The sequence below is a fragment of the Dreissena polymorpha genome, chromosome 1, assembly GCF_020536995.1.
Source record: "Dreissena polymorpha isolate Duluth1 chromosome 1, UMN_Dpol_1.0, whole genome shotgun sequence".
In the NCBI taxonomy this organism is placed as follows: domain Eukaryota; kingdom Metazoa; phylum Mollusca; class Bivalvia; order Myida; family Dreissenidae; genus Dreissena; species Dreissena polymorpha.
Window position 1 is genome coordinate 178,276,206 of NC_068355.1, and position 12,727 is coordinate 178,288,932.

Sequence of the window (12,727 nt, forward strand, 5' to 3'; positions counted from 1 at the left end):
TACATATTTTTCCCTGATCACTGAGTCACAAGTCGTCCGTTAACATCTTGGCGCAGTATGCAGCCACGGCACATTGGCTTATTTCCTTCACAGTTACCCATTTATACACCTGGGTGGAGAGGAGCAGATGTGGGATACATTTCTTGCTCAAGGAAATTCCAGTGGTTAGGGCGGGATTCGAACCCGGGACCTCTTGATCCCTAAGCCAGCGTCCTACCATTAGACCACTGCTCCCACTAATGGATATCATCAAGTGATGTATCTGTTACAATTTTGTTACAAGGTCACAACAATTTGATCATATTTTTGTCGGATAAATCTTATAAAAGTTATTTTGGCTGAGCATGCATGGCCTATTTTTCCAAGCATCGGAGAAAAAAATATCGTTCAAGGGTTATTGGAAAATTGTTGTATCTGCTCCACATTTGTATATAAGATACTAAACTTTTGCGCTCAATCTTCATTTTTAGCTCGACTATTATATATAAAATATATATAGTGGAGCTCTCCTACTCACGTTGGCGTGAGCGTCTGCGTTAGCGTGCAAATGTTAAAGTTTTCGTACTACCCCAATCATTTTCATTGTCCCTTGACATATTGCTTTCATATTTTGCATACTTGTTTACCAACATGACCCCAACCTATAAACAAGAGCAGACAACTCTATCAAGCATTTTGTCATAATTATGGCCCCTTTTCCACTTAGAATATGCAGCAAATGTTTAAGTTTTCGTACTACCCCATTTATTTTCATTGTCCCTTGACATATTGCTTTCATATTTTGCATACTTGTTTACCAACATCACCCCAACCTATAAACAAGAGCAGACAACTCTATCAAGCATTTTATTATAATTATTGCCCCTTTTATACTTAGAATATCAGGGGGGGTTTTAAAAAAAGGGGAAGACGCTGGATGCTGTGTGAAAGGGGAAAAAAGAGTGCGAAAGAGACATATTAGGGGAAAAAATAAAAACTGTTCATTTCAATGTCTATAACTCATCAAAAGAGGCTTGTCTCTGTCCTTTTTGTTCTTAAACACATTTAACACGTATTAAAGTCAAAGTCCTTAATAAAGTTGCAGGTGTAGATCTAATAATGGGAAATGTTTTCAACTATATTTATGTACTGGGGCCGGGGGACGATGTCAATTTTGTGATTTCAATTTCATGATGAATGGGTTGACGATCTTGATCTGCTACAGTATTGGAAGGGAAAGGAGCGGCAGCTGCCGATTGTCTACTTTCACTTTCACAATGTTCGATGTTGATTACCTCAGAATCCTGCTGGGTTATAACAGTTTTCGATGATTCTTTCTTAAAAAATGCCTCGATGCGTTCAGTATCTTCCGAACCCGAATGTTTTATTTTGTTTGTGTAAGAACGCCCAATTGTGAGACATTTTTTTTTTCACGTTTAAATCTTGGCTAGCACATAGCCCGGATGAAAATTCGACTGGTTTCCGGTAATTAATTGACAAAACACCCTTCTCGCGCAAGACCGGTATCCAGTAAAATTGTCACATGATTATTACGATTAGTTGCCCAGTTTACATGACTTAATTTAAGAGCTTCCCAGATTTTGTGTGTTCGTCTGGAGAGAGAGAGCGAGATCGTTGTACATGGTGCAAATTGGATAATTGTCGAATGCCCCAAGGAAAAATAAACATTTCTTTGAGAGAATATTATATTTTGGTAAAAAATGATATTTTTGGTGGGGAAATTGTATTTTGAGGGGAAAAATTCTGGTAGGGGAAGACGCCGATTATCCGGGTCACTTTCTTAGTAAAAAAACCCCCTGAATATGCATATTATTGATAAATCTATGTTAAAGTTTGCTTACTACCCCAAATATTTCCCATATCCTTTGACATATTGCATTTATATTTTGCATTCTTGTTAACCAACATCACCCCAACATATAAACAAGAGCAGACCATTGTATCAAGCATTTTTACATAATTATGGCCCCTTTTATATTGAGATAATTGAACAGTTTGCTTAAATTGCCATAACTTCTTTATTTATGATCACATTTAATTAATACTTTGACAAAGCAACACTTACCTGAATACCACAATGGATTCCACCCAAACAATACCCCACGCCCCTACTCAGAATCCCTCCCCCCCCCCCCAACTCCCCCCCAACCCCCCCCCGCCCCAATTTTTTTTTTTTGTAAACATCATTTTATAAATTACCACACCCCACATTATACCCCCTCTCACCCCACCGCCCTACCCCCCCCCCCTTTTTTTAAACATCATCTAATAAATTACCACACCCCACATTATACCCCCCTACCCCCCCCCCCCCATTTTTTTTTCCTTTTTTTATTTTTTAAAGATCGTATAATAAATAACCACACCCCACATTATATCCCCCTCTCATCCCCCTAACCCCCCTCCCCAAAATATTTTGTTTCCCCTTTTTTTAGTTTTGAAAGATCGTCTAATAAATGATTGAATATGAACAATTTCCCCATGATTGCTTACGTTATACTGTCAAGCACTCGAATAGTCAAGCGCGATGTCCTCGGACTGCTCTTGTTCATAGCCAGCTTGTCGTCTGCCGTCCGAGTCGTGCTAAAACCTTAACATTGGCTCTAAAATCAAAGTGCTTCCACTTACAACTTTGAAACTTCATATGTAGATGCACCTTGATGAGTTCTACACGCCACACTCATTTTGGGGTCACTAGGTCAATGGTCAAGGTCATTGTGACCTCTAAAAAAAAATTATACAGTGCTCTTGTTGTATTATTAAACCTACGTAATATGTTACAACACAAAATATTTATTCCATGTTAAAAAGTAAGTTGCATACTTTGCAGCATTGAATAAGCTTTAAAGGTATATTAATGAAACCCCTACCCACAGTGAGTTGAGGGATGTAATGTACCAGATTCACCATGTCTGCCTGTCTGTCTGTTCATAGACATGGACATTGTGTGTTGAAGCACTCATACACTGTGCAATGTGCCAGGGTTTCAGCAGTAGATTCATACTATTTCCTCATATTAAACACGTCTATCAACTGTTGGTCACATTGACAGACATTCTGACATCACCTTGCCCTCAGGTTGTCCTCACAATATCTCACATTCTCCACACCCAGTGACTTGTGGATGTCTGTATAACACTAGAGCTGTCTGACTGGACAGTCCCTGACATAGGAAATGTAGATGTCATAGGTCTTATGGAGTGTGTAAAGCTTCTTAATATAGATGTCACTTGTCATATGGTCGCTGGACTGTGTCTGATATAGCTGTGAACATGCATCATCTTCCTCTACATGCGTCGTAAAGGGACTTGTTCATAGAATGATGTATGTTTTTCATCGGAATTTTCAAGTATGATATTAAGTAATGTTATTTAGTAACTTGACAAAATATCACTTCATGTGTCTAAGGGACTTGTTTGTGCATATGAATAATTATGTATACATGAACACAGTGTTTTTTAATCATCTTTGTGATAAAACTTTGGCCCCCGTTTCCAATCTCATAGCATATAAATTAGTATATTTTTACCCAAATGATATTTTTTCCCAAATGATATTTTCCCAAATGATATTTTTTCCAAAATGATATTTTTTCCCAAATGATATTTTTCCCTAAATGACGGCCTACAATTTTCAAATAAAAGTTTCCAAAACCAGAAATATTTCTATAATAAATTCCAACATTGAATACATTTCCCTATAAACCCTTTTGCAAGCAGCACAAAACCAGGACAGCCTGTGAGTATCTCTCAGTCTGTTCAGGTTTTATTCTGTTTGCTGCTCATCAGTAACTAAGGGTTGGAAATGAAACCTTTAAAACGGGAATTGAGTAAGAAAGGCCTTGAATAAAATGTAAGTTTCAAAGGGACTACAAATGCGTCAAAATACGTATCTAAGTGGTAAAGGGTTTAACTGGGTAAGTTGATAACTGTCATGTGGTCGCTGGAGTGTTTCTGGTGAAGCAGTTAGGAGGCGTCAATTTTCTCTCTGTGTGTCTTACAGGGATTTGTTTATGAACTATATTTTGAAGTATGGTTTTTAATATTATAACTTGACGACATTTGGCTTCATGTGTTTAAGGGACTCATGTGTGAAGATGCAGTGGATTTGCTTTGTCAATTACACGGGGGAAAATTTAGCCCAATTCTCATTCCCAATAAGTATATGTTTTTCTTAAATGATCGCCCAGAATTCCCAACTGAAGATTTCAAAAAAAAAATGAAACGCAATATTCATTTCAAACACTTGAGAGATAAATTGACTTTGAAAGTCACTAAAAGTGGTTAGAATTATAATACTGATGATAATATGATAATTATAGGACAGTTTGTTCTACGCAAGTAACTGGTCTATTGTAGAAAATTATAATAGTGGAATAAGTTCTTCCGGGACGTATTTCAAAAGCGTCCCGAAATATCCACGGGCCCCATAAATTTCTCTACATATTACACTGGTAGATTTTGCCTAATTTTGTGTTGTTAACGTTGGCATGGGAACACTCTAAAGACCACATTTATTGCCCAATGTTCTTGAAACTTTGTAAGGACATTTGTCCAAATGATATCTAAGCCAAGTTTGAAATTGGGTCTCATGAGGTTAAAAAGTAGGCCAATTTTAAAGACTTCAATATATTGAACGCATTGTATGCCTGGTGACATGGGAAATCTTGGCTTAATGCATTTGTTCAAGGTGTCATCCCAGATAAGCCAGTGCAGTCTTCACAGGCTAATCAGGGATGACACTTTCTACACTGGAATTTTGCTCAGAGGAGACTTAATATTCCTATAAATGATAAAAAGCATAACAGCAGAAAGTATTGTCCTTAATTACATGTAGCATGTGCATACTGCACAGGTTTATATGGGATGTCACTTTCTGCATGCATGTTCATGCATTAAGCCCAATTTTCCCACAACAAGGCTAATATTGTACTGTATGTGTATATTACTCCAGGTCTGATGGGCCGGCCAAGTATGCCTGGTGACATGGGAAAGCCTGTCAGTATCCCAGCAGATAGACTGGAGGAATCCAAGGACAAGTTCAAGATCCATCAGTTCAACCTTGTGGCTAGTGATATCATGTCCCTCAATAGAACCCTGCCAGATTACAGGATCCCTGGGTAGGTTGATCATAAATAATCCCAGTGTAGATCTCCATGATGAAAGTGAAGGAGGATCTCAGATGATCCCACTGTAGGTAGATCCTGCATGATCCTAGTGTAAGTATATTCCTCATGATCCCAGTGTAGATAGATCCCCAATAATTCCCACGTAGGTAGATCCCAAATGGTCCCAGTGCAGATAGATTTCAAATGATCTAATTGTAGGTAATACCAAATTATCCTAGTGTTGGTAGATCCTGCATGACTTCAGTGTACAATGTAGGTAGATTCTTCATGAGCCCAGTGTAGATAAATCCCAATTGATCCCAATGTGGGTAAATACCAAATGATCCCAGTGTGGGTAAATCCTGCATGATGCCAGTGTAAGTAGCTTCTTCATGATCCCAGTGTAGATAAATCCCAATTGATCCCAGTGTAGATGGATTCCAAATGATCCAAATGTGGATAAATACCTAATGATCCCAGTGTAGGTAGATCCTGCATGATTCAAGTCAGAGCTACAGATAAGGTGCGTATTTGCGTAAATACCCAATGTAAAATTGCCAATTACGCATAGAAAAATAAAACTCTGCGTACCGAAACCCAATTGAAATTGCCGATTACACATATCGTATTTTTCCTCTGCATAACAAGTAAATCTGTCCCGGAAATTTCTGCATCGTCCAAATGCTTTCAGTATAACCTTCAGCACAATAATATATACGGAAGAAAGCGTCTCTGTAACTATGTTTTATTGTTGTGAAAATGTTGAAACCGCGAGGCCCTAAAAAGTGAAATATCGTATCCCAGGCACAAAAAATATTAATTTTAAGATATTTAAACGCGAGCAACACAAAATCAGAAGCGGAAAATATAGTGATATATTATTGAAATTAGCGCACCGAACCGCTCTGATAGGGAATACATGTAACAAACACCGACTCGCGAGTTTTCACACCTTTATTGGCATTACACAACAGATTAACACCAATTAGCTGTCGAGTGTCGTTTAACCTCTAATCGATTAAAATCAATTAAACGGATGGAAAAAGCAATCAAGCTGTGATCGCTGGCTTCTTTGAATTTATGAAAATACATGAAGTTGCATAACATGGATTTGAATCAGAAATGGAAGGTTGGAGAAAAAACGGGATCCAAGGACCCCCCGCGTTATATTGGACACAGCGTTATAACGGACCGCACTATATTGGAGTTACAGTGTACTCAGAAAAGTTATCTGGAGCTCTGATTCCAGCGAAGGTACATCACAAATGATCCTGTTGTTGGTAAATCTTGAATGATGTAATAGTAGGTACATCCCAAATGATCTAATTTTAGATAGATCCCTCAAAATTATAATAATGATAGTTCTAATTGGATTCTTGTTGGGGTACATCAATCCCCTAAAATTTTCTCATGAAAAAACCTTCCTTTATTGCAGGTGTCGAAATAAGAAGTACCCTCCAGTTTCCAAGCTGCCAGACACGAGTGTAGTGATTGTATTCCATAATGAGGCCTGGTCTACACTGCTACGTACCATCCACAGTGTGATCAACCGCTCTCCACCCGAGCTACTGAAGGAGATAATTCTGGTTGATGATGCCAGTGAACACGGTAAGTCAGGGGAGATAATTCTGGTTGATGATGCCAGTGAACACGGTATGTCAGGGGGAGATAATTCTTGTTTATGATGCCAGTGAACACTGTATGTCAGGGGAGATAATTCAGCTCACGGTATTGAACAGCATGTTTATCACATCTTATTTTTGTCAAAGGCACGATTTTAATCAAGAAAATATTTTATACTTTATATGCCTTGTTTTGATTTGTTCACAAACTTACCCCATTTCTGCACAGAAGCAAAGTGAATATGGCTACATGCAGCCAGCATTAAACCAGAAAAGTCTATTAAGGTTTTATGGTGTTTGCTGCTCATCAGTGTTTAAGCGTTGGAAATGAAAACGTTGAAACTTAAATATAGTAAAAAAAGGTTTTAAAATTAATTGGATTTTCAAAGGGACTTCAACATGTCAGAATGTGTATCTAAGTTACATTTTCAGAGAGAAGTCGGACTTAATGCATAATCGTATATTGGTATCCCAGATAAGTCAGATCAGTCCCCACAGGCTTATCAGGGACAACTCTTTTATAATGTTTTTTTGTTTAAATGTAGTCTTTTCTAAGCAAAAATCCAGTTTTGGCAAAATGTGTCATCCCTGATTAGTGTATGCGGACTTCACAGGCTAACAGGAACGACACTTTATGCACATGCATTTAGCCCAGTTTTCTCAGAGGAGGCTCATTTGTTCACAAAATCTAGTAAGAAAAGTCTTAAATTAAGTTTAATTGTTAAACCCTTTACCAGTAAGTAGCAAAGTGAAAATGGTTATGTGCAAAAACCCTAAAACCAGAACAGCTTGCGAGAAACTCGCAGTCTGTTCCGGTTTTCAGCTATTTACTGCTCATCAGTATCTAAGTGTTGAAAATAAAGCCTTTAAAACTTGAATCTAGTAAGAATGGTCTTAAATAAATATAACTTTGTAAGGGACTACAAATGCGTCAAAATAGGTATCTAAGGGTTAAGGGACTACAAGTTTCTAATTGGTAAAGGGTTAAGGGATTACAAGTATCTAAGTAGTAAAGGGTTAAGGGACTACACATATCTAATTGGTAAAGGATTAAGGGACTACATATATCTAATTGGTAAAGGATTAAGGGACTACACATATCTAATTGGTAAAGGATTAAGGGACTACACATATCTAATTGGTAAAGGATTAAGGGACTACACATATCTAATTGGTAAAGGGTAAAGGGACTACACATATCTAATTGGTAAAGGATAAAGGGACTACACATATCTAATTGGTAAAGGATTAAGGGACTACACATATCTAATTGGTAAAGGATTAATGGACTACACATATCTAATTGGTAAAGGGTAAAGGGACTACACATATCTAATTGGTAAAGGATTAAGGGACTACACATATCTAATTGGTAAAGGATTAAGGGACTACACATATCTAATTGGTAAAGGGTAAAGGGACTACACATATCTAATTGGTAAAGGGTAAAGGGACTACACATATCTAATTGGTAAAGGGTAAAGGGACTACACATATCTAATTGGTAAAGGATAAAGGGACTACACATATCTAATTGGTAAAGGATTAATGGACTACCAAAATGCGTATCTGAGTGGTAAAGTGCTACACTTTCAGAGGAGCTGGGAGAGAAGTTGGACGCCTACCTGGCTACGCTGCCGGTCCACTGTTACGTGCTGCGTACAGAGGAGCGCACAGGGCTCATACGAGCACGACTCAAAGGTACACACAAAGGGCATGTTATAAGCTCACCTGAGCACAATCTGAGCACAAATTATCAAAAGTTTGTCAAAAATGTGTGCCTAGAAATTAAACATTTATGTTTTGTATACCATTATGCTTCTGAAGTCCACCTTCTCAGAATAGTTAAGTTTCTTTGGGTCTCAGGGCCATGGCTCTCTTGTGGTAAATTTTAAGGGCAAAATTTTAGCCCAGTATGTAAATGTTATTTAGATTGGATCGACCTGTTGCCTCTTACTTGCTAGGTGGACACATCTCCATTTTGAGACAGTGCTGGGTCGCTGGATCCTGGTACAATTAATTCTCTTAGATCTTCTTGCACATAATGTTTTTACTTGACAATGACTCTTACTAACATACAATGTTAAACTCTTTATGAAAGATCCCATTCACTGGTTGCTAAGTTACTGCATGTTAACTGCTTGCTATGTTATTGCTGTTCACTGGTTGCTATGTCACTCCAGGTGCTGTGAAAGCAAAAGGCAAGGTGATCACATTCCTGTGATAAATAACACTACATTCACTGTAACTGCTGCTTACTATTTGCTGCATGTATGTTACTTCAGGTGCTGTTATTTTGTTGTTATAATGTGTGTTACTGCATGTGCTTCGTTCTGGTTGCTTTGTTACTACAGGTACTACTATTTGGTTGCAATGTTACTGCATGTACTATTATTTGGTTGCTATGTTACTGCAGGTTTTTCTATTTGGTTGCTATGTTACTGCAGGTTTTACTATTTGGTTGCTATGTTATTGCAGGTGCTGCTTTTTGGTTGATATGTTACTTCAGGTTCTACTTTCTACATTACCACAGGTTATACTATTTGGTTGCTATGTTACTGAAGGTGCTACTATTGGTTGCTATGTTACTGCAGGTGCTGCCAAGGCAAAGGGCAAGGTCATCACATTCCTGGATGCTCACTGTGAGGCCACGGAGGGCTGGCTGGAACCTCTCATGGCAGAGATCTACCATGACAGGTCAGTGTTTTTGTTACGTTAAATTTTAGCCAAAATTCGGTCCCATTTCAAGTCTTAACAAGAAATATGTTTATCAGAAACACTATGTCCCCTATTGCGCCGCTTTGAAGCTTTATATTTGACCTTTGACCTTAAATGATCACCTTGACCTTTCACTACTCAAAATGTGCAGCTCCGTGAGATACACATTCATGCCAAATATCAAGTTGCTATCTTCAATATTGCAAAAGTTATGGCAAATGTTAAAGTTTGACGCAAACACACAAACACACAAACAAACAAACCAACAGACAGGGCATAAACAATATGTCCCCCACTATAGTGGTGGGGGACATAAAAAGTATATATTTTTTCCAGAATTACTGCCCAAAATTTGCATATATAAGGCTGGTTCTGTTTAAAAAATAGGCTTAATGCGTGTGCCCAAAGTCCCAGATTATCCGGTGCAGACCACACAATCTTATCAGGAACAATACGTTGTGCTTTAATAGTAATTTTCATTTTAAGGAAGTCTCTTCTATACAAAAATCGAGTTTAGGGGGAAAGTCTTGTCCCTGATTAGCCAGTGCGGATTCCACTCATGCATTTAGCCCAGTTTTCTCAGAATGCAGCTCAACTTATTATTAAGTTTTTTAATTTTAAGTCCAAAAACACTGCAACTACTTATGTGTTTAATGTTTTATTATGTGATAACGTTTTAATATTTTAGTATTGATAATTTCAGGACCTCAGTGGCGTGTCCCATTATAGACGTGATCAGTGATGACACGTTTGAGTACATCACGGGGTCAGACATGACGTGGGGTGGGTTCAACTGGAAACTGAACTTCCGCTGGTACCCTGTTCCACAGCGAGAGCTGGACAGACGTGCTGGGGACCGCTCACAGCCTGTGAGGTAGGGCACCCTGTGGTCATAGTAAAGAAAAACTTGTTAACCCTTTACCAATCAGATCCGTTTTTTAAAACGCCCGTAGCCTCTTAGAAAATAAAATTAAATTAAAGAGCTATCTTTATAGATTCAAGTTTTAAAAGCTTCATTTCCAGCCCTTAGATACTGATGAGCAGAAGACTTATGTAAGCAGCATAAAACCTGAACAGTCTGCAAGTCACTTGCAGGCTGTTAAAGAGTTATGCTGGTTGCATATAGCAAATTTCCGCTTTTTTTGCAGGATAAGCAATTTTGGACTGTGCTGTACGCACATGCATTGAGCCCAATTTTACCAGAACGAGGCTGATTGTGCTGTATTTCAGGACACCCACCATGGCCGGGGGTCTATTCTCCATAGACCGAGACTACTTTTACGAAGTGGGATCGTATGACGAGGGCATGGACATCTGGGGAGCAGAGAATCTGGAGATGTCATTCAGAGTCAGTGCTTGTTCTGTGTTTTGCACGTGTTAAATTTTGGACTTAGACTTGCTCCATTCTCAATTTCTAAAAGTATATATTTTAAACAATAAGACATCGTAAAACTCACAGATGAAGATATAAAAAAAGAAGATATTTAAAAAAAAAAAAACAGTTGAGCCTAATTAAATGTTATTGAAGCCATTTTTATTGTCAATTGTCAGTTTTTGTAACTGTAAAAACAACACCCAAAATTTCCAAATTAAAGGTAGCGCACCGGTAATCTAATGTATTATTTTCTTTATCAGCATAATTTCACTGAATTACATGCACATTTTTAGGTAGGCTCCCCATGCTTTAAAAAAAAATATACTGATTTTTTAAAAACCACCCCCATGCTCGGCTTTTGTCCAGTTTATTTGCACCCCTGGCCTGGGGTATATGAAACTTCCATAATTCATCCTGATTTCCAAATATGGGCAGTCAGTTGGTGTGTACAGATGCAGTAAAGGTGTTTAAAGTTTAAACAAGATGAAATAAGTATTATTTTACAGACATTTATTATCTATAATTTGTTATCTATGGAAGAGCGCAAAGTGTCATAAAATTCAAAATAGTATCATTTTAGTAATATTTGGAACTAAGTTTTTATAGATACACTATATACAACCAAAATACCAAGAAATAGGCAGATTTACCATTTACTTTTTGAAATAAAGATAAAAATGCAACATGTATTATTCGTATTTTCAGCAGTAAATCACCCAATTTAGCCATAATGTTGTTTTTATTTTAAAATTGAAGAATGTGCATAAAAATTGCAACATATTTAACAATAAACACAGCTTATGCTATATTAAATCAAATTACGTTAGAAAAGAAATAAATCGTGTCGTAAAAAGTATGCATTGTGGGCAGGATTTGAACCTGCGCGGGAAGATCCCAAAAGATCTAGTCTATCGCCTTAACCACTCGGGCTACAACAACTTCACATAAATACCTGCTTAAATTAGATATCCATAAGTAAACAGGTAAAAAGACATCTTTGGTAAGGTGCTGATTGTCACCTGCTCTGTGTTTTAGGTGTGAATGTGCGGTGGTAAGGTGGTGATTGTCACCTGCTCTGTGTTTAAGGTGTGGATGTGCGGTGATAAGGTGGTGATTGTCACCTGCTCTGTGTTTTAGGTGTGGATGTGCGGTGATGAGGTGCTGATTGTCACCTGCTCTGTGTTTCAGGTGTGGATGTGCAGTGGTAAGATGCTGATTGTCACCTGCTCTGTGTTTCAGGTGTGGATGTGCAGTGGTAAGGTGCTGATTGTCATGTGCTATGTGTTTCAGGTGTGAATGTGCAGTGGTAAGGTGCTGATTGTCACCTGCTCAGTGTTTCAGGTCTTGCTGTGTGGTGGTGAGGTGCTGATTGTCAATTGCTCTGTGTTTTAGGTCTGGATTTGTGTTGGCGAGGTGCTGATTGTCACCTGCTCTGTGTTTTAGGTCTGGATTTGTGGTGGTGAGGTGCTGATTGTCACCTGCTCTGTGTTTCAGGTGTGGATGTGCGGTGATAAGGTGCTGATTGTCACCTGCTCTGTGTTTTAGTTGTGAATGTGCGGTGATAAGGTGCTGATTGTCACCTGCTCTGTGTTTCAGGTGTGGATGTGCGGTGATAAGGTGCTGAATGTCAACTGCTCTGTGTTTTAGGCGTGGATGTGCGGTGGTAAGGTGCTGATTGTCACCTGCTCTGTGTTTTAGGTGTGGATGTGCGGTGGTAAGGTGCTGATTGTCACCTGCTCCAGGGTGGGTCATGTGTTCAGGAAGACTTCGCCGTACTCTTGGCCAGGGGGCGTCGCCAAGATCATCAATCACAACACACAGAGGATCGTGGAGGTGTGGATGGACGAGTACAAGGACTTCTTCTATAAGATCAACCCTGGTAAGTCATTTCTACCCTAGTACTCT

At 38.5% G+C, this 12,727-nt stretch overlaps 1 protein-coding gene and 1 long non-coding RNA gene across 9 annotated transcripts in view; one reads left to right on the forward strand and one right to left on the reverse strand.

Annotated features, from left to right (window-relative positions):
• Nucleotides 1-12,727, reverse strand: part of LOC127863114 (uncharacterized) — a 62,014-nt gene that overhangs the window by 16,910 nt on the left and 32,377 nt on the right. Inside the window, exon 6 of one of the 7 annotated variants that reach the window (XR_008040934.1) lies at nucleotides 10,194-10,331. The exons of the other annotated variants lie outside the window; for them this stretch is intronic. This is a non-coding gene — a long non-coding RNA (uncharacterized LOC127863114). Of the gene's footprint in view, nucleotides 1-10,193; nucleotides 10,332-12,727 lie in introns of those variants that run through there. 7 annotated transcript variants of the gene reach the window in all.
• The window catches only part of LOC127862989 (polypeptide N-acetylgalactosaminyltransferase 13-like), a 41,821-nt gene that overhangs the window by 12,721 nt on the left and 16,373 nt on the right, over nucleotides 1-12,727 (forward strand). For both annotated transcript variants that reach the window (XM_052402293.1, XM_052402304.1), the window contains exons 4-10: nucleotides 4,954-5,119; nucleotides 6,543-6,715; nucleotides 8,326-8,430; nucleotides 9,324-9,426; nucleotides 10,151-10,321; nucleotides 10,678-10,795; nucleotides 12,521-12,701. In XM_052402293.1, the coding sequence (XP_052258253.1) occupies nucleotides 4,954-5,119; nucleotides 6,543-6,715; nucleotides 8,326-8,430; nucleotides 9,324-9,426; nucleotides 10,151-10,321; nucleotides 10,678-10,795; nucleotides 12,521-12,701 (1,017 nt within the window). The remainder of the gene's footprint in view (nucleotides 1-4,953; nucleotides 5,120-6,542; nucleotides 6,716-8,325; nucleotides 8,431-9,323; nucleotides 9,427-10,150; nucleotides 10,322-10,677; nucleotides 10,796-12,520; nucleotides 12,702-12,727) is intronic.